The sequence below is a fragment of the Solanum verrucosum genome, unplaced genomic scaffold (genome assembly GCF_900185275.1).
Source record: "Solanum verrucosum unplaced genomic scaffold, falcon-dt-bn FXZP01000103.1, whole genome shotgun sequence".
Lineage (NCBI taxonomy): Eukaryota > Viridiplantae > Streptophyta > Magnoliopsida > Solanales > Solanaceae > Solanum > Solanum verrucosum.
Window position 1 is genome coordinate 564,211 of NW_026020048.1, and position 27,826 is coordinate 592,036.

At 30.9% G+C, this 27,826-nt stretch overlaps 2 protein-coding genes across 3 annotated transcripts in view; both read left to right on the forward strand.

Annotated features, from left to right (window-relative positions):
- LOC125822764 (protein NUCLEAR FUSION DEFECTIVE 6, mitochondrial-like) overlaps positions 1-27,826 on the forward strand; it is a 286,093-nt gene that overhangs the window by 26,276 nt on the left and 231,991 nt on the right. The window lies entirely within an intron of this gene.
- On the forward strand, positions 15,013-17,769 carry LOC125822901 (cold shock protein 2-like). The gene is made up of 2 exons (XM_049502364.1): positions 15,013-15,253; positions 17,438-17,769. The coding sequence occupies exons 1-2, from the start codon at positions 15,013-15,015 to the stop codon at positions 17,767-17,769; spliced, it is 573 nt and encodes a 190-aa protein (XP_049358321.1).

The following is a 27,826-nucleotide window of genomic DNA, read 5'->3' on the forward strand; positions in this document are numbered from 1 at the left end:
AATTTATCTCCTAAAAATATCAAATTTTATTAAAGGAAAAAAAACAAATATGAAAAAAAATTTAAACATTCATTTTAAACTTTGAATAATGAAAAAAATGCAAAAATTCAATTAATATGGAATATAAAGAGTATTTAGTAATAAATTATTTCTTGTATTTCTCTTTCTTACGGTCTTGAGTAGGATTGTTCAAAATTGAATCGAAACTGATAAGTCGAATTGAAAAAAATTATTAATTTATCGGTAATGGGCTATTGATTTAGTAGTTTTGATAATGGTTTTGCTTTTTTTTTGTTATCGATTCTTAACGATTTGATGTTTTTTTATTAACGAGTTAACCGATAACCAATAGTAAATTAAATAATTATATTTATACCATTTTGTATATAAAATCCTTGACCGTTTGGTTTCCTACTTGTATTTCTGGTTGACTCAAACTCTTGGTTATTCTACAATATAAAAATGATTACTTTTGAGCAAGATGTAACTTGTGTACTCATGTGCATGGTTCATTTGGTTTGTCACCTTGTTTCTAAGTGATTTTCAATGTTTTTTTTTATGTCAAATCTTAGTGGTCAAACCGATAAGCCAATATCTTAATGGTTTTATAACGATTTAGCATATCTACAAATCGATAACCAATAAATCAAATCGATAAACTTCAACACCGAACTGAATCAACCAATACGCAGCCATAGTCTTAAATAGTAACAAAATGTAATAATTAAAGAAAATTTTGATAGTGTAATTTATCGACTATTTGAACTGTCATCTGATGATACCTAGTAATTACTTATCCATTTATCCTTTTTCAACCCCAATTCCTAAAAAATAATAAATTATTTTATACTCAATTATGTGTTAAGATATCAATTTATAATTATTTTAAAAATTAATCCCCGCAATTTTGAAAGAGAGGGAGTAATCATTTTGTTTCTCTGTTTATCACAATGCAAATTACTCGCTTTCTTCTCTTTCCCACTTACTTTTTTTCCCGCAAATTTACCACTAGAGAGTGTATAGTGGTTTTTTTATTAAACATAAAAAATATCAATAGGGATAAGTGCAAGCAAGGGGGGCTAGACCTTACCTTACTAATCCTAATGAAGTACCTAACAAGCATGAAGAAAATAAAAGCTAGAGAGAATTAAGTATTTTCTGATCACCACAGAATTTGTAATGCACTCCATGATGATATTACAAATGAGGATGCTTAAATAATGTAAAAATATGTCAATCAATAAAAAAGTTGAGTTATCAGCCTATCTTCCTCATCTTCATCAAGAGAATCCTCGCCCAAATCAATTGTATTTGACACTAAGGCCCTTGACTCATTCTTCTTTGCAATCATACATTTCGGAACAAATACGAGAGCTTCTGGACTTAATTTGCTATTCAAAGTAGGTGGTAAGACCTGCTTTTCTTGGATCAAATCGTTGTCATTCTCTGTTAACTTTACTTGCTTTCCAGTAGTCTTCGATAAAACATCAAAGTAATTCGAACATAATAGGTCTCTTAAGGCATTACTAATATCTTGTCTCTTCTCACTGTTATGAAAATTTCCAGTCGCACCTTTTTCATTACATGGAGAATTATTTTGACTAGTCCGGGAAAGGCTTCGATTACTAGTTGAATTTGTATGTGCAACTAGTGTCCAATTTTTAGTTGCATTCTTGGTTTCAACTTGCAAAACATGCTACCCAGAATTTTCAGCATCTTCAACATCAGATGTATCCATTAGTTTGTGTCCTGAATCCATTATTTTTTGGCCTGAACCAACTCGCGACGCATCAACCCCAACTCTTGGTGTTCCCCCTTTGTTTTCGGTAGTTGTTTGAACACCAATATTACTTGTAACAACATCCATTGAGTGTGCACGGTTTTGCTCAGAAGTGACAACAATCAACTATCAATCTAAAAAAGTTAGCTTTACTTTGATCGACATCTACAACCTTTCTTTTTTCATTTAGTATTTCTCTCGCATCACCTTGATACTTTTCACTATCGATAGTACCTTTTGAAGCAACTTCAATGGTATTATCAATTTGTTTGTTATTTTGTTTTCTTTTCGAGATCAAACGACAATTATCTTCATCGTGACCTTGGAGCTTACAATAATTACAATACAAAGGTAGATTATCATATACAATCTCCTGAAAAACCTCGATCAACTTACTAGATTTTCCATCCACAAACTGCAATCTTATACGATTTGGAAGCTTTTTCATTAGATCAAGTATAACCTTGACCCTAGTTGTGCTAGGTCTTGACTTGATTTGAGTACCTTTATCTATAGCTATTGGTTTCCCAACTGCCGATGCTATAGACAACAAAGACTTCTTTGCAAACAAATCTGGAGATAGGTTTGGTAAAGAAATCCAAACCGCAGCTAACGTCGTTTCCTCCTTAGGATTATATCCAATGGACCATGGAAAAACCCTACATTGGTGCTCCTCTCCATTGTAGAGAAGATAATTAACTGAGCGAGATAAAACTAGTACATAATCAAATCTCAACAAAATTTATCTTGGAGCAAGTAAGCCAATTAAACAATTTCCCTTGGTACCAAAATATTTCGGTAAAATTGACCTTAATACCTTCAAATCTGGCGCACCATGGGATAATTTAAACACCACTGCTTGATGCAATCCCTCTTCAATCATAAAGTCTTGCCTTTCCTCTATGGAAAACGTGATAGTAGGTTCTCCATGAATTATTTCAATTGATTTTGTGATTATTTTTTAGTTAATTAGGGCTGATTGTTTAGGATTTATAGTATTGGAATTGAAAAAGATGCCGTATGTGGTGGTTTGGGATGGTGGGATGGGCTGAACAACCTCAAAAAGAAGCCGTCCAGTGGCCGTAGCAGCCATGAGAGCTGCGCAACTGCTGGCTAGGAAGGAAACCCTAGGTCAACCGTTTTTTTGAGACGAGTTGCAAAACCAATAGCCACTTTGGTTTGATAGTGAAGTTCAGTTTACATAATGTTTTTTCCCACTTACTTTTTAAATTTGTTTAGAAACCAAAAAAAAAAAAAAAAATTATCTAAATGTTTGTTGCATTTTTTTAATTTTCGTTTTGAAAAGAAAATTCTTCAACACTTTTAGCAATCAAACATCATAAAATGGGACGAAAGGAATATACCTGCATTCCTCTTTATTCATATTGATTGATAAACATTTTAAAACCCTTAAAATAATATTACCTTTTTAATTAGTATTAAATTATTATTTTTCTTCTTTCTCTGAATATCATTTTAATAAATAGTTTACTGATTGAAATAGTGAGCATTGACATGAAAACAGATAATACATTATTTTTTTATTTTTAAAAATAAAAAATATTTGGAAAATGAATTTACTTTGTCAGTATTAAAAGTAAAACTTTTTATTTTCTTTTTTAGTTTAATTTATGATGGCATTCAATTGATCGTTGGGTTTAAGAGAGAAAAAAAGACATAAGAAAGTGATTGTAAGTGCAATTTTTGAAATAAAAAGTTCTAAAATGCAGAAAGAATTATATATTTTTATATTAAAGACAAAAAAAAAGTAAAATAAATGAGAAGGGAAACGTTTTGCTTTTGTTAACATCATGGTAAAAGAACTTTTTGACCAAGTATTTGTTTATTTGGTATTGAAAATATAGAAAATAAGCAAATTGACAATAATAATGACTTCTTCCACTTCCAAACAAAAGGACAAATTAAAGGAGATACTATTACTCCTTCCGTCTATTTTTAGTTTATCATGATTTCCTTTTTTAGAGCTAAATGATTAGAACTTCGACTAACATTTTATAATGTTTTTTTTTCATTATATTAATATGAAGAAATTACAATTTATAGTATATTTCGTATAGTTTTTGAATATCAAAATTTTTTGTTTAAAATATCAAATTAATATATTTTAATTTAATTTTGAAAATTAATAAAATTAACTTTTAAAAATACAATATAACAACTAAAAATGGACCGAGAAAATAGTAAAGAAGCTTTGGAAAAGTTTGGAGAAATGGAGAAACAGGGTCAACTTATACACTGTACAAATGACAGCTATGGTTACATAACTAAATACTGGACTGAAAGAAATAAAAATTTAACAAGAAACCTTACGAATGTACATGTTAAGAATATTTTCAATGGAAATTAGTTAATTTCCACAAATAAACGACAACATAAAAGCTTAAATAAATACACGATGTATAATAAAATTTTAGTAAATTAATATAGGTGGAACGATCATGAAATATTATTTAACTGATAAATTATTATTAATATTTATTAATTTAAGGCAAAAGAATTTGGTGAAACCTTATACTTGTACAAATTTATATTATGAATCCTTCTATTTAATATTTTACCAACGAAATCCTTAAACTCAATAATGTACCGTATATCAAACCCTGTCATTGACTATGCTGATGTGGCATTAAGATAGTTGAGTTGGCGAGAGTGTATAAAAAAATATTAAAATCATACAAGAATAAAACTAAATAAAATAAAAAAACATTTTTCTTCACCCACTCAACCCTTTTTCAACCATTATCATCCCTGCCCAACCCCTTTTTCATCTAATTCAGATATCAAAATTGGCATTAACGCATCCTTTAGCCTACTGATTCATCGATGAAGGAGAGAGTGACGATGTTTGCCGGAGTTCACTGATTCGGAGTGGAGTGATGAGAACGAGAGAGAGGTGGCGCTGGCTCCTTTTTCTACAAAATGGGAGGCGACGAGGAGGTTTGCCGGCCGGAGTTGATGGTGCAGTAGTGGATTTGTGGAGTTGGAGAAGAAAGAAAGGAAAATGGCAAGGATCTGTTGGAGATGGAGATAAGTGAAGGAGAGAATATGTTATTTGAGGAGTGGCGGCGGCGACGACGACTTTCTCCGGTGATAGTTGGCCGTTTCACCATGGGAATGAGGAAGATGTATGGCGGACTCCCAAATTTTAGTTTGAAGAAAAAAATTAAAATTTTATTATATTAGTACCTTTTATTTAATAATATTGGTTAATTTTATTTTAAAAATAATTAATTAAGATTAATATGACATGTTATTAATTTATATGACATGGATTTGACATGTCATCTATTTAAGAGAGAGTGAACTACACACATGGTAGGAGGGGTTTAAAAATCTTCTTTTGATTGAATCTAAGGATTTAGTTGATAAATGGTTAAATAGAAGGGTCCATAATACAAGCATGTAAGTATAAAGGTTTACTAAACCATTTCGCCTTAATTTAAAGAGTGTTTTGAGATTCAGTATAGGTTAATTTTGCCCTTTGCTTACATCAAAAATCATTGTATCTGACTAAATGTATCATATTTATAGAATTCACATAAAAAATAAATTTATCATACATAAAGTTCAATTAATACATCAAAATCATTGTATCTTATTAAATTATGTATCATATTTATTAAATTCACATAAATATATTAATTCATTGTAACATAATGTACAATGTATGTGTATGATTCAGTGTGGTATTATTTTTTTTGTTAAATAATTCATTGTAAAATAAATTCAAGAATTCAGTGTTCATTGTAAAAATAATATCATTATATATAATGTTAATTGTTTCTTAATAATAAAATACTATTCATTGTATCTTTACTAAAAAACATTCAATCTATGATGCAGAGAGAATAAACTATATAAGTAACACAAATAATTTCTTGTAATCATATTCAAAATGACTTCTCATTTAGAAGGTGTCACAAAATCAACAATGACAAAAAATATAAGTAAAGTATTATGTAAATACAAAAGAAATCATTATGCACTCAAAAAGATTTACAGTCGTGGTATCTGATAATACCAGAACTTTTGAATGCAATAAGAAAATTAGAGACGAGGTTAAACTAAGTTCAAATTTAACAAAAAACAAAACACAATAGAAATTATATTTCACTAAATTGTCTTAGATATATTTGTACTTTTATAAAGTTATTAATTTATAATATTATTAGGACCACATATTTATATATGAATTTTCTGAAAATATATTATCTTATCGAAATGAATGATTTCTTCCATTGATCCAAGTTGAAATAAAAAAAGATTTAACTTAAAAAGATTATTAATTTACTGAATAAATGAGATTTTACTGTAATATTATACAAACACTATATTCAAATAAATAAGCATTATATAAAGTGTCAATTTTATATATAAAAATGTATAAAAGGGGTTCATGTACAAATTGTTGGGTTTTAAAAGGTGTGAATGGAAAATAAAGAGTTGCGATTTTTATGAAAAGTTGTGACTTTTATAAAAGTTGTGACATTTATGAAAGGTTGTGACCTTTTCGAAAGATTGTGACTTTTCCAAAGGGTTGTGACATTTCCGGTAAGGCACAATAAGAACCTTTTCATACTACCCTTTGTTTTCTATAAATAGAGAGATTTCCTCTCATTTCAAGAGAACCAATTTTCTGGACTTCTCCTACTACTACTAAATCTAGTATTTTAAGTGTACTTTGCTGCCGTTGAGTGGTTCACTGACACCGTGATTTTAGGTACCGATACACCGGTGAGTAAGATCATCAATAATTTCTTTAAGGGGACACTGTACATTCAATGGGCTCGATTTTCTTTCTTTGAGAAAAATATTTTGTATATTGTTTCTAATCTGTTTCTGATTTTGTTTTCTCTACTAGTTTTAATTTTCTAGTTTTGAAAATACTCTTTAAACTTTGTTGTTTCTTATCAAGTTCTTCAAAGTTTTGTTCTAAGTATCTTAGGAATACAAGATGAACAACAATTAGAAGAAGTCCAGAAAAATTAGTTTCCTTAAAATGAGAGGAAATCTCTCTATTTATAGAAAACAAAGGGTAGTGTGAAAAGGTTCTTATTGTACCTTACCGAAAAAAATTACAATTTTTTAAAAAAGTCACAACCTTTTTATAAAAGTCACAATTTTTTATTTTCCATTCACACATTTTTAAAACCCAACACAAATATAGACTATAATATTGTATATTAAATTACATAACATAAATATTTCAGTCAGTAAGAGAATATAAGTTATAGACTTGTATAGTCAATAGGAGAGTACACTTCTTCGTTTATTTTACGAATTAAAAAAAATACCCCCGCAAAATAATTACTCAGGGGTATTATATAACAATAAAAAAATATATCATACTTTTTTTGTTCAAAAATACTTGTTCACTATTGATTTTGCACAAGAAAATTATAAATAAAAAAATGTAATTTTACTATATCACCCTTTGAATATAAAAAATATAATGTCTTGAAAAATATAATAGAGAAATAACTATAATTGACGATAAGGGTAAATTAGGAACTAAGTGTAAACTTATTCATTGATTTCATATTTGTAGACAAATATTGTTGGACTTTCAAAATAGTACTTCACCTGTCCCTTTTTACTTGTCATTTTTGACAAATCAAGAAAGGACAATACTTTTTTTACCTACTATACCCTCAATTTATTTAGAGACTTAATATTTTTGAAAAAGGTAGAACATCTTTAATGAGTAGATTGATTTTGAAATTCTAATAATTAATATGAGTAAAATGGTCAATTATTATTTTCTTAATATGTATGTCAAGTAAATAAAAAAAATAAAATATAATGAACAACTATTATTGATCGAAGGGAGTAATTATATTATCGAGTATCATGGGGGGTTATTGTAACTTGAAACCATTTTAAAAGTACTTATATTATCTTGTTGTCTATAGATGCTATAATTCAATTCTCCAAAGGCATGTCGTAAGTAAGGACAAAATAAGTACTACTAATCTACTATATATGAAAGTTATTTTAACTTTGTGGAATTGACCAAATCATTGTAATGAGTGACGCTTTAAAAAATTGGCACAATATTGTGTTAATCGATAATTCACAAGGCATGATATGAACCAACATCGTGCTTTGAAGTGCCTATGGTTGATAATCAACTAATACAAATATAAAATTACAAGTAATTAAATCATATGACAAGTCAACAACTATATATGAGAGTTGGCAGTTTCGGAACCCAAAACAGTCATAGTAATTTTGGTTTAAATTTTCAGTTTCCACTAATCTTAATATTAACTTCAAATTCTAAATATACATAGCCATCTCTAATGATGCATTGTATTTAATCTCTCACTTACACCGAGACATGCAAAGTTCGTAAATTTGTTCAACACAAATGTTTCTTTAATATATTTCAGAGAGTTAACAAAAGTAGTTCTTTACATTTGATGGTTAATTAGTAAAATAGTCCATCAAATGTATACGTAGTTTTATTAAAATTGAGCATTTTTTTGGTCTCTATTATATTTAAAATACACATAAATATTTATCTTTAGTAAAATTTGCTTTTGAGAAGTACGTGAACTGTTTAAATTGAAGAAATCATCGGAACAAACTTCTCACGATTTATTTGTAACTTAAAAATAACTATATTTCAACAATTTATACTCATTATAGGCAGAGGCGTATCCAGGATCTCGGCTAGATGGGTGCACGATTACGAAAAAATGTATCTCTAATATAAATTGATCGATTTGACTTTTAGTTTGTAATATGAATCATTAAAGTTTAAAAATTATAGATAAAAAATCTATAATACTACTAGTTTTAAATTTTAATATACACATTTGATTTAATTATATGAAAAATTTACAATGCTAAATTTTTTAGGAATTCTCGATGTAACACACTTGAAAATTTTGAAAGAATAAAGGAAAAAAACGAAAGAAAAATTAGTTGAAACGACAAAAGTGTAACTGATAATCACTTGGAAAAGTGTTACTCAAAGAAACAAGATAGATATAAAGATTTAAATTTCTATCTCTCACTTAGAGAAGTACACCCAATCACCATTGCATTTTTATATGATACTTTAAACATGGGTTCACACATCTATATTTAAATATTTTAAAAAAATTATAACACTATTATATATGATCTAGCGAGGGGAGCATGGGTTCACGTGAACCCACGACACCCCCTCTAGATACGCCTCTGATTATAGGTTTCCTTCTACTTTATACAATTCCGCTTTTATCAATAATTTACCATTCATCTTTTTTCCTTTTTAAGAACTCTAATTTTTAAAAATCTATTTCAAAGAGGCGTACAAAATTCAAATCAAATGGTGATTTCCACTGAACACAATATCCCAAATATGTACTCCATAATTATATTCTAGTGAAGGTAGAGAAATGACCTATTTGAAATCAAATCCTAACTTAAGTTCTTGATTAATCTTTTTTTTAAAAAAGAGCAAGTGTAGACTCCAAGTTCATTAATTTGATTTACGGTGCACACCATAACTTTTTATAGATTAAGAGTTATACTCGTTTAAAGTATTAAATTTAAATTTAATTTTTTTTTGAGGTGCTACACATGTATATAAAGAAATGCTGCTTAAATTTGTAATAATGACATGTGTCATTATGAAAGAATAAAAAAAGACAAAAAGACATGCACTCATATAATATCAGTTACAAAAATAAATTTTTATCATATGACCAACTAAGAAAATTCATTTTTTTCAAATAAAGTATATCCGACTTCAACTGATGAGCTTTCACGTGTCACCTTTCTTATTTAAGTTCTTGATTAATCTTAAAAAAAGAAAGAGCAAATGTAGACTCTAAGTTCATTAATGTGGTATACCGTGCACACCATAACTTTTTATTGATCAAAAGTTATACTCGTTTAAAGTATTAAATTTAAATTCAGATTATTTTTCTGAGGTGCTACATATGTATATAAAGAAATGTCTCTTAAATTTGTAAGAACGACATGTGCCATTTTGAAAGAATAAAAAAGACAAAAAGACATGCACTCATATAACATCAGTTACAAAAATAAATTTTTATCATATGACCAGCTAAGAAAATTCAATTTTTCAAATAAGGTGTAGCCGACTTCAACTGATGAGCTTTCATGTGTCACCTTTCTTATTTTAAATCAATAATATCAATATCATTCCATCAGTGGACTAATAAATCATTGTTACTAAAGATTATATTGTAATTAGACTAATAAATTTCATTTTTAGTGATTCACTTACCATGAAAACAATTTCTGATTAGTAAAAATGGTGAACCTGAAGAGAATTCTCTTGTCAAAATTCATGTACGTAATATTAGCTTTTAGGTAACCAGTAAATAGTTAGAGTAATAACTACCCATTTGTTAATTGTTGAAGAATTATTTTTTCAAAAACGATTTTTCAGATAACTATTTAATTAAAATTATATCTGATTTCTATGTATGATTGTAATTGATATGCCAAAAATTGTAGCTAAATATATTTTGTATATAAATATATCAATACAAAATTATTTCTACTTATAAAATTATGCAATCTTAGAAACTTTTTTCTTGTCGATTTTTGAAATTTTGACTAAATTAAGATTATTTTTTCATGTTTATAATTGATAAGTAATGAATTTCCTTTCTATTAACATGTTTTTAATGCATCTTATTTTATTTGACCCTTGCATTTTTTTTTAAAATCAATTATTTGTTGGCTATTGCATTATTCCTAAAACTTTTTTAAAATATAACAAGCACAATTAATAATTTATATTAGCTTATTATAATATATAAATCATGTTTTCAGTCGTTTAGTTAACTATTTTCTGATACGTGCATGTATGACCTAAAAAGAAATATATTGTAACACCCCAGAATTTTTTTGAACTAAGACTCGAACCCTTATTTGTAGTGAGTGAGATTTTTGCAAGGAATTAAAAATTTCTTGAGTGTTAAGGTCACTAGACGTAGCACCTTGAATTCCAAAAATAATCGAATTGGAAATAGCAAAATTTGAAATTTTGCAAGTTAAGATAAGTATGAGTTTTGGGTCGACTCCAAACGACTCTGAGTAAAAAGTTATGATGGATTTACTAACGTCGCGCAAACCTGGCAGCAGCTCCGCGACGCGAAGCCAACACGGACCTCACTGCCTGGTGAAAGATCTTTCCCACTCCCAGCTCGTTTTAATTATTTCTTTAGGGGTATTTTAGTCCTAAAAACCCTTAGGAGGTCGTCTAAATTGTCCTAAACGTGTAGAAAATCAGTTTTCTTAAATCTAAACCCTCTCATTCACTCCAAAGATTCTACGCTCAAGAAATTCAAGAAAAAACTAAGGCTAGGGTTCTCCTTTAAAGGTTTTCCTTCAAGTTGCTTTAAGAGGATAATTCTTTCAGGTATGTAAGCTTCCATAGTGTTGGGTTTGTTCACCCACACGCCAATCATGTAAATTTTAGCGTTAAGTTCGTTCTAGAAAGTTTGAAAATCTGATGTAATTGATATGTGTTCTTGAATTTGCTTTCATTCTTGAATTGGGCTGAGATTTAGGAGTTCTTGAGATTATTGTTTTGATTTATAGAGTAGTTTTGAGTTAGATTCTTGTGTACATGTGATGGTTATCTGAATCTAAAGAAAAGTTGAGCAAAAGAATCGAGTTTAGGCAATTTGGGGTTAGAAAACGAAGAAGAGAAAAGTCGAGCAAATTTGGTACTTGGCTCCGCGTCGCGGACCTGCCGCCCCATTTCATAACATTGTCTTCGCGTCGCGAAGGGGTCACGGACCTCTCTGCCTCAAAAGTTATTTCACGACCAATTATTTTAATGCGTCTCCGCGTTACGGACTAGTTTCCAAGCAGTGAATTTTAGATCTTTTCTCATGTTTAGCTATCTAAAATCAATCCTAAACATCATGAAATTTTTCCTATCACAAATCACAACCTTGAGTCCATGATTCAAGTTCAAGGTAGAGTTAAGAATTAAGTTTTTGAGAATTCTTTCGAAAATTCTAAGAAAGTCCTTTAAGTCCTTTTGAGGAGTCTTCTACAGTTTCTAATAACTTATTTCAAGACTCGAGCAAGTGAGTACGAGTGAGGAGAATGTATTCATGAGTCTACTTTATCATTACAAGATTCTTCATACCATGAAACATAACTCTTGAATTCATAATTCATAATTCATATTCAAGAGAGAGTTAAGAGTAGAGTTCAAGAAAGCTTTTGAGTTCAATTGTGAATCCTTTGAGATCCACCATCGATTTGAGTTAAGTTTTGAGAAGTAAGTATGAGAATGAGAAATGTTATATACCTGAGTTCCTTATTGATATTTTGACCCTTGAGTCAAGTCGTTCATTCCCATAACTTCCACATGAACTCCATCAGTTTAGTATCTTTGAAAGAAATAGTATCTTCAAGTTCTAAGTCTTGAGTATCGAGTTCCTAACCCTTCCGAGATTATAATCGTAATCATGGGACTATTACATATTACGCATGAAGTCCATGAGTTGAGTTGTTCATGCCCATAATCCCGTATGAACATTATAAGTCGATCAATCTTGAGATGAGAAGTATCTTTGAGTCCTTGAGTTGAGTAGTTCATGCTCATAATTCCGCATGAACCCTCTGAGTTGAGCATTCTTGAAATTAGTAGTATCATTGAAGTTCTTGAGTTCTAAGTATTTGAGTCTATCTATGGTTATTGAAAACTTTGCATTCAGTCGTTCAAGTTCATAATTCGTCGTGAACCATATTTTTAAGAAGTTTTTTACAAATATTTAAACTTTGTTTTAAGACTTAAGCTTTGAAGTTGAGTAAAGAGTAAGAGTAAAGTTCATTTTCTTTAAAATGATATATGGGAACTAAGTATTCCCAAGAGTAAATTGTTTTTCACATTTAAGATGAAAGAAAACTGAGATTTCCAAAAGAGTTTTGAGCAAGAAAGGGAACATCAATTTCAAGAAAGCTTTTAAGCTAAGTTTTGAGTAGTTATCTCAAACCAAAGAAAGAAGTTGTTTTAAAAACATATGAGCTAAGTATATTTTTGGGAGTAGTATTGAGCACCGATATAGGGATGCGATTTCATGTTAACTCAAGTCTCCATAAACCATGTAGCCATCATAAGTATTAATGGGTCTTACTTTTTAGATGATCACATAAGTTAAGCTAGTGGATCCACTAAGTTAAGTAGTTCTATATGACGGCAAAGTATATGACAGTCTGGCAGTGTGATGGTAAGAATGATGTATCACCACTTAGGCTCATAGTGACGGTTGTCGGTTAGAGAATCTCCCACAGAAACTATATTACTTTATTATATAAGTAAAGTTGAGTTTGTTATTGCATTTTCTTTAACGAACTGAGTTGTTTTTACTGTTTTATAAAGCTTTCCATATATTGCATGTGTATTGTTGCTTTATATTGAGTTGAGTACCCAGAGTCGAATATTATATCTTTGAGTTGAGTATCTAATTTCTGAGTTGAGTATCTTATCCTTGAGTACTTCTGAGTTGAGTAAGTTGAGTAGTTTTGAGTATCCTTGAGTATTCCTTGAGTTTAGTTAGTTTGAGAAGAGGTAAGTATGTTTCCTTTTTATCAAGTTTCAAGCTTATGTTTATGTTTTAGAATTCTCCTTACATGCTCGTGCATTCCACGTACTGAGCAATTTGGGCTGCATCTTTTCATGATGCAAACACAGGTATTCAGGATCATCAGCAAGAGATTCGTTGATATATCCGAGAGTTCGAGTTAACTATGGTGAGCCTCCTTATTTTCCGGAGGATTTCATTTACTTTTCAGTTTAGTCAGAATGTCGTGGGTCTTGTCCCGACTTTCATCTTTATCAGTTAGAGGCTTCATAGATAGTCAGTATAGTTGAGAAGTCTGTATTATTCATTTATTTTATTAAATGTTTTAAAGACTTAAATGCCTATTTTATGACGAGTTGAATATATTATTTTTACTCTAATAAGTTGTTCATTTGAGTTAAAGTTTTGAAAAGTTGAGTTTATTGAATTTTATTCAGTTTTAAGCTTTTGCATGCTTAAGTTAGTCTTTCGCTTGTAGTTAGCCAGGATGAGGGTTCGCTTGGGGACCGGCAATGTTCTTAAGTGCTGGCCACGTCCAGGGTGTAGATTTGGGTCGTGACGTATATAGTCTATTGATTATATAATAACAACGCAAAATGACATAATACTTTTTGTTAAACTAAAACAACAATTATATTTATCGTATATAATATGTAATTTACGGCACCAACTAAATGAACGGTTATATATTTCGTGTACATATAATACGTAGTCTACTTACGCATAAACTAAACATTCTATTTCTGAAAAATATTAAATCAACAAAACCTTGCTTTTAACCTATCAACTACAAAATGTAAAAATATTTTTGAATCAAACTATTGAAGAGAGATATTTTTATTTAATTGTATATACTAAATTTAAGACTATTTAAATCATTTTTGAAGAATAAAGGGACGAATTAGATAGCCAAAGGAAAAAAAATTAATTTTTTTCTGAGGGGGTGGGACGTGGCCCGTTATAAAATAGAAGAAGATAATTGAACACACAGTTTCACAAGAGTAGAAAGATACAAATATATTTTTACCACTCTCCACGTAAGATAAAAATGCCTCTTGTTTTAGAAGTTGTTTTTCAAAACAACTCACAAATCCCTTGAAAATCATCTATATAAACCACTCCTCCTTTTCCTTCTCTATTCACAAAAAAAAATAATCCTTGAGAAGTGTCTATACAAATCACTCTCCTTCTTCCTTCTTTGTTCACTCATTCTTCTCTTCACAAAAAAATAAAATAAAATAAAAAAATCTTGAGAGACCTCTATACACAGAGCACTCCCCCCTTTCTTCTCTGTTCACTCATTTTTCTTTTCACAAAAACAATTTCTTGAGAGACATCTATATAACTCACTTTAACTCACTCCTTTCTATTTATTCTTTGCTCTTTTTATTTTTAAGATGGTACAAAACAATAATATCAACGTGACAGTTCCTTCAGGTGAAATGCGTTATAAGGGTGTGAGGAAGGTTCCTACAGGGAGCTACATAGCTGAGATCAAAGTTATCAGCTGCTAGGGCTTATGATGCAGCTGCCCGACAGCATCTCGGCCCACGGACAGTCATTAATTTTCCTCCAATAACTAATCATAATGACGTCAAAAGAACCAAAAATTATCTTCAAAAGCTTAATCGTAAGGATGTCATGATCAATTATGCCAACAACAGTACTTCTGCATCATCTTCTTTGATGCCAAATCAGAGTTCTGATCAGGAGTTTCGTCGTTTTACAACGATTACTGGAGCTTCTGTTATGATGTCAATGGTGCGAGATAGAAGCTTATTAGAGGCTTTAATGAGAGAAGGAGTGATACTTCCGGACCCAGAGATCATCGATGCTAACAATACCGAGCCTCTCAATCTTGAGCTCACTCTTGCACCGCCAGGTAGCATGTAAAACAAATAGCGATGCACTCTGTATTTTTTATTTTTGAGAGTAAAAATTTGGCATGTTGTAATCATTTCTTGTGTATGATCTCATGTAATATGAATTTAGAAATTTCTATTTCTGTTGGATGAATTTTTGTTTGGTTGTTCGATTGGAAACGGAAAAGACATAAGGAAGTAACACGTAGAGTACATGGGCTTAATTTTGTCATACTATACTAAGTACTCAAGTGTTTTCTTGAATTCTCATGAAAAGTGTGTGTTTTGTGAATGAATAATGTGATAAAATCTAAGTAGTTAATTATTTTTTAAAAATTTAAAATAAAATTTATGTATTTTAAAACTATACAAAAAAAAAAAATACAAATAATCATAGTTAATTATGATTCAAAATATTCTTTTAAATATTTGAGAAAATTGTATACAGAAAAAGAAAAATTAATTGACCCTAAACAATAACAGTTAGCTTAACTCACATAAAATTGAATAGAGGAAGTAACTTTTATGATGTGCATAGATGAGATTTATTATTGAATTTTGAAGCAACTATTTATTTGATGAATTAATGTCTTCTGTGATATAGACTTGAGTGAATTGAAAGGGATTGGAAATTTTATTCTTTATTTAATCTCATGACTTATTAGGTTGATTGCAAACATTAGTACAATTACACTACGTACCATTGGTACTAATGGTAAGCATGTGTTGATATATAGGTTGATTAGTCAATTACTGATTATTATATTCACAAAAGAAAAAATATTGCTTAATTGCTCAATACATCCACTTTTAATAGACATTTTTTCATCTATTTCCCTTAATCTCGTCTTTGATTCCTAAGCAATGTAAGACATGTTTGTTAATATTCCTGTAATGCCTAATTAAACTCGTCTTCTTGATATGATAATTATAAATAGGGAAAATAATTGTTTTCGTCCATATGATATGGTCCTATTATGATTTTAGTCCTTGTGGTATTCGATTCCCCATTTAACCTTTAATTAAGCAAAGAGAATAGTTTTGTTCCTTCTATTAACAACAATTAAAAATATAAACAAATCTATCGTTATCGTCGAGAGAAATTACGATATTACATGGTACGAAGTGCTAAATGACGCTGATTCAATTGGGATTAATGATATAAATGATGAAAAGTTTTATTTGACGAACCAGCCTCAATATATATAGCGAATGATTAAAAAGGACTATCACGTATTAGTAGGAAGAAAATTATTCAAATTGTAGGAAGTAATGGATTCCCTTTCCTTTTTAGTGATTCACTTACCTTTAAGTATTGTTTACTGATTATGAGCTTATAATTAATGAAAACATTCTTTTTGATAAGTAAACTTAGTGGACCTTAAGAGAATTTTCCTAGTCAAAATTTATGTAATCTTAGTTTTTAGCAAACTAGTAAAAGTATTGACTATATATATTGTTAGTCAATAATTCAATAATTATTTTTTTCAAATATATTTAATAATTAGTTGACCAAATTAAATGTATCCCTTTGAGAAATCGCTATATAAAGTACTCTTTCTCTTTTTTTTCTCACTCACTGAGTCTTCTCTTAATACAAATTAATCTAGCGTGGCCACCACCACAACGTCCACCATCACCGCCCTCACCTCCACTTTGGATACACTCCCTAGCAAAGTGGCCAAACTCGCCACACTAAAAACACTCATTTCTTCCTCCACCACCTCTTCCGCCATCATAACCGCCGCCTCCACCGTATCCACCTCAATAGCCACTGTCTATATCATTGTATCCACGGATACCACCTCGGCCACCACCGTAGCCACCATCTTGGCCACCTCCGCTACTGCGGCCACCAGATCCTCAAGAGACCGGTGCTCTATTAGGCCCAGTAACATTAACAACCTTGGTACAACCATCATTCCCGGAGTCAATCTTGTACTCGACAGCCTCACCATCAGTTAGGCTATGAAAACATTCAGATCTATTCCGGATTGATGAACAAATAGATCATTAGAGCCATCGTTGACGATTCAGTGATGATGACTCTAACAATCTCGTTGTTCATTAATCCGAAATCAGATCTGGAAGTTTTCAGAGCCTGACTGATGGTGAGGCTGTCAAATACGAGATTGAGTCTAACATTGATAGTCTTACCAAGGTTGTTTATGTCACTGGGCCTGATGGAGCACTTGTATGTTGAGGATCTGGTGACCGCGGTGGTACTGGAGGTGGCGGAGATGGTGGTTATGGTGGCTACGGTGGTGACCAAGGTGATAGCCATGGATACAGTGGTGGAAACCGTGGCTATAAAGGTGGATACGTTAGAGGCAGCGGTTATGGCGGTGAAAGAGGTGGTGGAGGAAGCGGTTGTTTTCAGTGTGACAAGTTTGGTCCCTTTAATAGGAATTGTACCCAAAGTGAAAGGGACGGCATCGGAGGTGGTAGATACTCTGATGGTGGTGGTTGTGGTGGTGGTGTCCACGCTATGTTAATTAATGATATTATTCTTGAACTTTTAAATGTTTACGGGTAAAGACTCTTGAAAGTAAATTTTGTTTTGATTGTATTCAATTTATAACATATTATCTATTACATGATGAATTTTTTTTATATTTCATGATTATTCATATCAGTACCAAATTAGTAGTGTTGCACTATTATTTAGTAGTACTACTACAATGGTATATCCCTTTTATTTATTTTTCCATTTCAATTTATTCTAACTATTATATCATCACTACTCGAACAACGACAAAGTAATTTCCTATCAATTGGTCTCGACAAGCTGCAAAGTTTTCATTGCACAACTTATAAAAGTACATATATAGTCCTAATTAGTTGATTGACAAATGTAAAAATATATTAGCCATTGAATATAAATTTTGGAGATATCACATTTTCTAACAAAAGTTTTATTGTGATTTGAAGGTTTCATTATTTAACTCTCTTAAAAAAATTGGTTTACCTATATGTTGGGATAAGGATATTTACTTCCCTTTACTTGTTGAGGATGGGTGGGCATCTGGTTGGAAAAATAGAAAAAGATAATAAAACATGCAATTCTATAATGTCAATCATGTATTAAAAGATTAAAAAAAAATTAAATGTGAATATATGATCATTCACACTTATCAGAATAAAATATAAAAATATTGCTTAACTAAGAGTGTATTTGGTTCAAATGATGAATTTTATGTTTGTTTGTTTTGGAAAATAAGTTAATTTAGTACTTACTTACCTACTTTTTATTTGGCAAATAAATTTAAAAATGTCACCCCAAAATATATAAATGTAGCCTAACGAGTAATGAACTTGGAATGAGATTTATTATTTCTACTATTTTGTTTAGAAAAGTCAATTTTTTTTCATTTTCAAGCTACTTATATGTACAAAGTATTTTACGAAAACATCCCTCTGAAAAACGACTATATAAATCAATCTCCCTCTTTCTTTTTCACTCACTAAGTCTTCTTTATACACAAAATATTCCTTCTGTAATTTTAGATTAAATTCCTTTTATATTCTCAGATTGCAAAGAGAGAAAATTGCATTGTAGTTGCAGTAACCCCAACTGAGGATCAATATAAGGGTGTGAGAAAGAGGCCAACTAGGAAGTACAGAACTGTAATTACAAACCAAAAGGTGTGTGTCTGACTTGGTACCTTTGACACAAAAGAAGAACCTGCAAGAGCTTATGATAATGTGGCAAGGATGTTGACTTGGTACCTTTGACACAAAAGAAGAACCTGCAAGAGCTTATGATAATGTGGCAAGGATGTATGGCGACCCTAAATCCAAACTCAATTTTCCGTAATCAAATGAGAATAACCTAGATAATGATAAGCTCAATCTTGAACTCACCCTCGCTCTGCTAGGGAATAATGAAATTGTATAGCACATCAAGTATCGATTGCAGTTATTAGAAGAAACAGTTTCATTTCCATTTTTTGTTTTTTAGAAGAACAAAAAAATACAGGAAACTTAATTATGTCTTGTTCATTGTATAATGAATTTTTTCTACGTTCATGAATATTCATATCAGTATTCGAACCACGACAAAGTGGTTTCCTATCAAGGTCTAAACAAACTGCTATGTTTTCATTACACAACTCATAAAAATTACATATATAGTCTTAATTAGTTGATTGACTAATGTCATGCCCCGAGACTACCCTCCGGACATGGCTGGCACTCGGGAACCATTGTTGGCCCCAAGCGAACCCTTGGCCTGGTTTACTTAACTTAGCGGAAGACTATGCATATTTATAATGATCAAAAACACTATACTCACTTGAATAATAAAATAATGAGAATGCTTAAAAGTCAAACATTCAACTTGGCCAAAATGACAACTCAAGTCTTAACATATGAAATGATAAAGTCAATGAAAAGACTAAAGAACTAACGTCTGACTGTCTATGAAGTCTCTAAAATAACTGAGACGGATGTTGGGACAAACCCCACGACATCCTAATGAAAAGTAACTGAAATCAATAAAAGGAGTCTTCTGAAATGCAAGAAGGCTCACCAACTGACTCTGGAGTGCTCACTAGATCAACAATGCGTCGGATGTCGATCCTAGTTACCTGTGTCTGCATCATAATAAGATGCAGACCAACTGACATCAGTACATTGAATGTACACGTATGCGAATTGGAATGCTAAACACAACATAGGCTTGAAAAGAATCTGAAGAACTTACATGGCTCAACTCAACTCAACATAACTGAACTCATTTCAATATAAAGCAGTTTAAAACAATTGCAATATAAAAAAAGTTGCTTAAAGCATGATGTCAACTCTGTATGTATGCAAAGATACATATAACTCTGAAATGTATGTAAAAATACAATAAACTGTGTATATAAGAATACAATTACTTGTGTGGGAGTTTCTCTAACCGACAATCATCATGTAAGAGCTATTGTGATGATACAACGTTTTGCCTCACGCTGCCAGGGCCATCTTATACCTTGTCGGGGGGTATAGAACCTGAACTACTAAGTGGATACACTAGTCTATATTAAAAAGCACTGAAGGAATCATCTAAAAAGTATGACCCTTTTCTACCCATGATGGAGGCATGGTTTATGGAGGCTGTGAGTTGTCTGAACTCTCCCTCATATCAATACTCAATACTACTCCCAAAAATACAATATTAGCTCTTATATTTAAAACAGACTTATTTCTGTTATTTGAGATTAGTGCTCAAAAACATAGTTCAAAGGCTATCTTGGAAATCAAAGTTTCCTCTCTTGCTTCATTTAGAAAGCGATTACTCTTTTCTGAAAACTAGTCCGAAGGCTCTTTGGAAATCGAGGTTTTCCTTTCTTGTTTAAATGTGAAAGCATTTTTAAACCCTTTGGGAATACATAGTCCCCACTATATTTTTGAAGAAATGAACTTCAAACTTTACTCTTTAATCTTTACTCAACTTGAACTTTAAGTCTTAAAACAAAATTAAAACATTTGGAAAAGACTTTTTGAAAACTTTAAAGAACTTCTCTTGACTTGCTTCTCAACTTCTAACTTGACTCTTAACTTTCCTTGAATTGAATTATGGATTCAACGATTTGTGATTTGTGATAGGAAAGATCTCATGATGTTTAGGAATGATTTTAGATAGCTAAACATGAGAAAATATCAAGAAATCACTGTTTGAGGGTGGGTTTGCGACGCGGAGAAGTATTTAAATTTTTGGTTCGAAAACGAATTTTGAGGCAGAACGGTCCGTGACCGCTCCGCAATGCAAAATGATTTTTTCCCAAATATGGGGAGTAGGTCCGCGAGGCGGAGGCACTGCCCAAATTTTCCCGACGAAAATTCCTTCTTCGTTTTCCAGCTCTAAACCCTCTAAACTCCATTGGTTCTTTCTCCAAACACTTAGAATCATTTATACCCTCAGATAACATCAGATTCTACTCGAAAACGCAACTAAAAACGTGAATCAATCTCAAGAAAACTCCAACAACATAACCCACAAGGATTCAAACGAACTTCATCAAGAATTCAAGGGATTTACTTTCAAATTAATATACTTTGCTGAAATTGAATCAAGTTGGGCGCGTGGGTGAACTAACCCAATGCTATGTGATCTCACAGACCTTGTAGGGATCACCCCCGACGAAATCCACAAGTTAAACTCGACGATCTTGACGATTCTTGCTTCTCTTCTCCTTTTTCCTCTTCTTTTCTCTTTTCTCCAAGCCCTAGCGTATTTTGGTAAAAGCGTAAACTAATCTAATTCTGATTAGACCCTAACTTAATTACAAAAAACGAAATAAAATAGTTTGGCAAGGAAAAGACCAAACTACCCTTTAAAAATCCGGATTTGCTTTCCTTATTACAACAACCCAACTTCCAAAGGTCATAAATCACTCATACAAACTCAGAATCGTGCAAACTCAGCGGCGTTGGAAAGATCATTCCAAGACCTTTCCTACCATATCTAGAAGTACCTCTAACTCATACTGATCTAGAAGTTATGGCTATTTGAAGTTTGCCAAAACTCAACTTATTCTACCTTAACAAAATTTTCAGATTTTCATTCTTTCCAAAAATGACTTTCCAATTATTAGCTTCTTCCTAGTTATTTCAAATTGCGAGATGTTACAACTAACTTATTGTAAAAACATTAGCCATTGAATATTTATTTTGGAGATATCACATTTTCTAACCGAAGTTTTATCGTGATTTTAGATTTCATTGTTTAACTCTCTTAAAAGATTTGGTTTCCATGTATGTCGGGATAGTCAATTTGACGACAGTTGTAACCCTAATTGAGGTCCGATATACGGGTGTGAGAAAGAGGCCAAAGGGGAAGTACGAAACTGATATTACAAATCCTGTCAAAAAGGTACGTGTCATGTTAGAATCCTTAATACGAAAGAAGAAGCAGGAGCATATGATAATACGGCAAGCATGTATCGCGGCCCTAATACCAAACTTAATTTTCCGACATCAAATGAGGATAACCTAGAACATCCTAATAAAATTGATGAGAATCTTCATCATGAGCACAATCTTGAATTCACCTTTGCTCCCTCAGGGAGCATGTGAAACTGTCCACATTTGTTATCAAGTATCCCATGCATCACAGTTAATAAGAGAAATAGTTTAATTTCCCTTTTAGATTTTGGCAAGGGCAAAAAATAATACAAAGATTTTTTCTTATTTCTCAAGATGATAGAAGTAATGTTATGTTAATTTAGATTTTTAATTATGTTTACTTTGTTGTATTTTTTTTTTCTTTCTTTTATAAGAATCTCACTTGAATGAATTTTAATTTGGTTGCATTGTTCTATTGACAAGGGAAAAGATGAAGGGGCTGTGTGTAGTTTATTTTTTTTTATAATTGTGCATCTATTAAGTAAAACAGAGGTAGGATATATATAAAATCGCTTGAACACAAAATTAGAGTTGGTTCAATGATTTAACATATTCAAAATTCACCTTAATGTTTCAGATTTAATGTGATTCAATCATCTTGACCTACATCCATAACTAAAAGAGGAGCATATTAATTGACACCAACAAATGCAAAATAAAGTACCAAACTCAAAAAAGTATAAAATTAAAGTAATTAGATACTCTATATCAAATCAAAATAAGTCCAATTATTTTCTAATTTTATATTAATATAATTTATTTATTTTTTACTTAAAAAAGGACCTATGATCCTTCCTGGATAGTTAAAATTTAATAAATGTTAAAGAGAAAGTTAAAAAATAAAAATACAATAAAAAAATTAACTTAAAATGAGAAAGAAGGATAAATATCCTGCGTGAGAGACAAACAAGAAGGGAGATAAATTACTTTTCCTAACATATAATGTATTTATCATATAAATTATGATTAAGAAATTACTTTGATAAATTAAATATTAGTCATTACATTTAATTTATGTCATATGTCAATAATCCAAGCAAGAAATTGAAAAAACGAGAGAAATTTGGTCCAAAAAAGAACTCGAAGATACAAGGTAATTACACTACATGTCACGTTACTTATTTTTTAAAAAAATTTATTGTTATTGAATATTATATATGCTGTAGCTAAACTAATTAATAAATTTCCCTTATAGTGATTCACTTACCTTTGAGTATTATTGATTTGGCATAATACATAAATATGCCCTTTAACTTGGCTTCAAATCACATTTATGCCTTTCAACTTTGGGTATGCACAAGTAGACACTTAAACTTGTATAAAATTGAACAAATAGACATACATGTCCTACATGGCATCCTACATGTCATTTTTGTCCTACGTGGTGTCCTACGTGTATTGTACCATGTAAGACTCATGTGCTTACTTGTTCAACTTTATACAAATTTAAGTGTCTACTTGTGCATATCCAAAGTTGGAGAACATAAACGTAAAATGGAGCAAAGTTAAAGGGCACATTTATGTATTATGCCTATTGATTAATTATGGACTTATGATTAATGAAAATATTATTTTTGATAAGTAAACTTAGTCAAAATTCACGTAATCTTAACTTATAGCTAAATAGTTAATAGTATTGACTATATATATTATTAGTCAATAATTCAATAATTATTTTTTCTAAATTTAATTAATAATTAGTTGACCAAATTTAATGTATCCCTTTGAGATACGACTATATAAATCACTCTTCCTCTTCTTTTTCACTCATTGAGTCATCTGTACATACAAAAATTCCTTCATTTAATTTTGTTTTTAGTAGCAGTCAGGACTTCAAGTCGTGATCAATGACCACCATTGGTGCATTCACAGGCATAGTGATCGTCCTCACCACACTTGAAGCAGCCGCCACCACCACCGCCTCGTCCATCACCGTCGAAGTGTCTACCACCTCCGCCGCCATAGACTTCACTCTGGGTACCTAGCCAGTTTGCTAGGGAGTGTACCTAGAGTGAAGGCAATGGCGATGGAGGTGGTGGATACTCCGACGGTGATGGTCGTGGTGGTCGTGGTGGTCGAGGTGGTGGTGGTGGTTGCTACAAATGTGGTGAGGACAGTCATTATGCCAGTGATTGCACCAATTGTGTCTGGCTATATGTTTTGGCAAGTAAACTAGTGGAAGAGAACTGCCCAATTCAAAATTCACGCAATCTTTGCTTTTATGTAAATAGTTAGAGTAATGACTATATTAGTAAATCATTCAATAATTGTTTTTCCAATTGAAATTTTGGATGCTATTTGAAATGACTATTTAAATATTGTCACGCCATGCTTGCATCATTATATTTGATTTCTTTGGGCCATTGTAATTGATATGCAAAAAATGTAGTATAACCATATCAATTCAAAATTATTTCTGTTAACTAAATTATGCATTTTAAAGATTTTTTGTGTTGTGGGTATTAGGAATTCTGATTCAACTAACTAATTTTATTTTATCATGTATATAATTGACAAGTAATGTAATGGATTTCCTTTCGATTAAAAATGTCATAAGCTTTTAACATGGCTTAATTTATTTAATCCTAGAATTCTTATTTTTAAAAGAACAATTATTTGTTGAATTATTTCCAAATTAAATATGATTGTACTGTCACGCCCCGAGCCTACACCCTGGGCGGGACTGGCATTCGAAAACCATTGATGGCCCCAAGCGAACGATTGGCCTGGCTAGACTCTCAGCGGAAGACTTACTCAACATAAAATGTACTTAAATACAATCTTAAATAAACTGTCTGAATAGATAAACTGAGAATGTTTAGAAAATAACATTCAACTAGCCAAAATGGCAACTCAAGTCTTTAGATCAAACAACTGAAATATCAAGACTAAAGAACTCATATCTAACTGTCTATGAAGCCTCTAGATACTAAGAGGGACATCGGGACAAAGACCCCCGATCAACCTAACAACTGAAGTAGGCAAAAGCAATAAAACAAAATATAACCAAAGGGATCCTCCAGAAAGCAATGAGGCTCACCAACTGACTCGACTAGATCAACGAGGCGTTGGATGTTGATCTTGGTTACCTATATCTGTATCATAAAACGATGCAGGCCAAATGGAATCAGTACATTGAATGTATAACCATGCGAGGGGAAAACTAAACACGACATAAAGCTTGAAATAAATACTGAAAGAAACACTTACCTCAGCTTTACTTAACTCATGAATACTCAACTCAATGCAGAAATAAACAATAGTAAAGATGTAGTTTATATAAAGCATTTAAAACAGTAGGTAGCACCTCAATGTGTTAAAGAAATACAATAACAACTCAATATATATATATATATATATATATATATATATATATATATATAAAAGTAATATAATTATGTGGGAGTTTCTCTAACCGAAAACCATCACTATGAGCTAATGTGATGATACAACGTCTCGCCCACGCTGCCAGATTTGTCCTATAACTTGTCGGGAATTGAACGCCTCAACTAAGTGGATCCACTAGTGTAATGTGGTATACCGTGCACACCATAACTTTTTATTGATCAAAAGTTATACTCGTTTAAAGTGTGTATATATATATATATATATATAAAGAAATGTTGCTTACATTTGTAAGAACGACATCTGCCATTTGGAAAGAATAAAAAAGACAAAAAGACATGCACTCATATAACATCAGTTACAAAAATAAATTTTTATCATATGACCAGCTAAGAAAATTCAATTTTTCAAATAAGGTGTAGCCGACTTCAACTGATGAACTTTCACGTGTCACCTTTCTTATTTTTAAATCAATATCATTCCATAAGTGGACTAATAAATCATTGTTACTAAAGATTATGTTGTAATTAGACTAATAAATTTCATTTTTAGTGATTTACTTACCATCAAAACAATTTTTGGTTAGTAAAAATGGTGAACTTGAAGAGAATTCTCTTGTCAAAATTCACGTACGTAATATTAGCTGTTAGGTAACTAGTAAATAGTTAGAGTAATAACTACCCATTAGTTAATTGTGGAATAATTATTTTTTCAAAACGGTTTTTTAGATAACTATTTAATTAAAATTATATTTGGTTTCTATGTAGTATGATTGTAATTGATATGCCAAAAATTGTAGTTAAATGTATTTTGTATATAAATATATCAATACAAAATTGTTTCAATTTATAAAATTATGTAGTCTTAAAAAAAAAATCTTGTCGATTTTTGAAAATTTGTCTAAATTAAGATTATTTTTTCATGTTTATGATTGATAAGTAATGAATTTCCTTTCATTAACATGTTTTTAATTCATCTTATTTTATTTGACCTTTGAATTTTTTTATATAAAAAATCAATTATTTGTTGGCTATTGCATTACTCCTAAAACTTTTTTAAAATATAACAAGCACAATTAATAATTTATGTTAGCTTATTATAATATATAAATCACGTTTTTAGTCGTTTAGTTAACTATTTTCTGATATGTGCATGTATGACCTAAAAAGAAATATATAGTCTATTAATTATATAAGGCAAAAGTACTCATTACCCCTTGAACTTGAAGCTTTTTATACGGTGTACACCTAAATTAAATTTCGCTTTAATTACCTCCGAACTTGTTTATTCCTCCGTCGCGTACACCTTTATTGTCCACCTGCTCCTATTGTGACTACACGCGCGCGACAGCTGACAAAAGTGGTGACGTGGATTTTCACCTGGATAAATAATAGCCACCTAGATAAATTAATATGCATGCAAAAATAAATATCAAACCTTCTCACCTTCTCACCTAGGCTTCTCACCTAAAACTTTCGGACTAAACTTCTCACTAAAACTTCCGGACTAAACCCGAAAATCTTCAACAAATTAATATTTAGTACCGGAGAACTCAGATTAAATGCCAGCACAAGACTTTTATTGTTGGGAATAATATTTATTCATTGGATAGTTCTTCTTAAATTTATTCATTGTTTAAAAGTTATTTTTGGATTTGGATTTTTCTAGACGTGAAGTTGGTCAATTAAATTTCAAATTTGTTTGAAATTCTTACCAAGTAAGTGTTAATCTTTGTTTCCTTTATTTTAATTTACATTTTGCCCTATTTTTCGTTTAAAATATGCCAAATATTAAAGAAAAATGAAGATTTTACGTTTTTTTTACCGCTGTAACGTTATGATGTGGCAAAAAATCACTTCCTCACGCGCCTAGTAGAATGTGTTGTCAATTTCTACGCCAGGTGGATAATAAAGGTGTACGCAACGGAGGAATAAACAAGTTCGGGAGGTAATTAAAACGAAATTTAGTTTTAGGTGTACACCGTATAAAAAGCTTCAAGTTCAAGGGGGTAATGAATACTTTTGCCATTATATAATAACAACGCAAAACGACATACTTTTTATTAAACTAAAATAACGATTAATTTACGGCGCCAACTAAATTAACGGTTATATTTTTCATGTACGTATAATACGTAGTTTACTTATGCATAAACTAAATATTCTATTTCTGAAAAATATTAAATCGATAAAACTTTGCTTTTAACCTATCGACTACAAAATGAAAAAATATTTTTGAATCAAACTATTGAAGAAAGATATTTTTATTTAATTGTGTATTCAAAATTTAAGAATATTTAAATCATTTTTGGAAGAATAAAAGAAAAAGCCAAAGGAAAAATAGCCAAAGGAAAAGAT

What these genes read in the sequence shown, in the direction of transcription:
- LOC125822901 (XM_049502364.1), top strand. Translation starts at nt 15,013, where the DNA reads ATGATCAATTATGCCAACAACAGTACTTCTGCATCATCTTCTTTGATG. An exon ending in GCTCACTCTTGCACCGCCAG is followed by an intron (nt 15,254 to 17,437) that starts GTAGCATGTAAA and finishes TTGTATGTTGAG; the next exon opens with GATCTGGTGACCGCGGTGGT.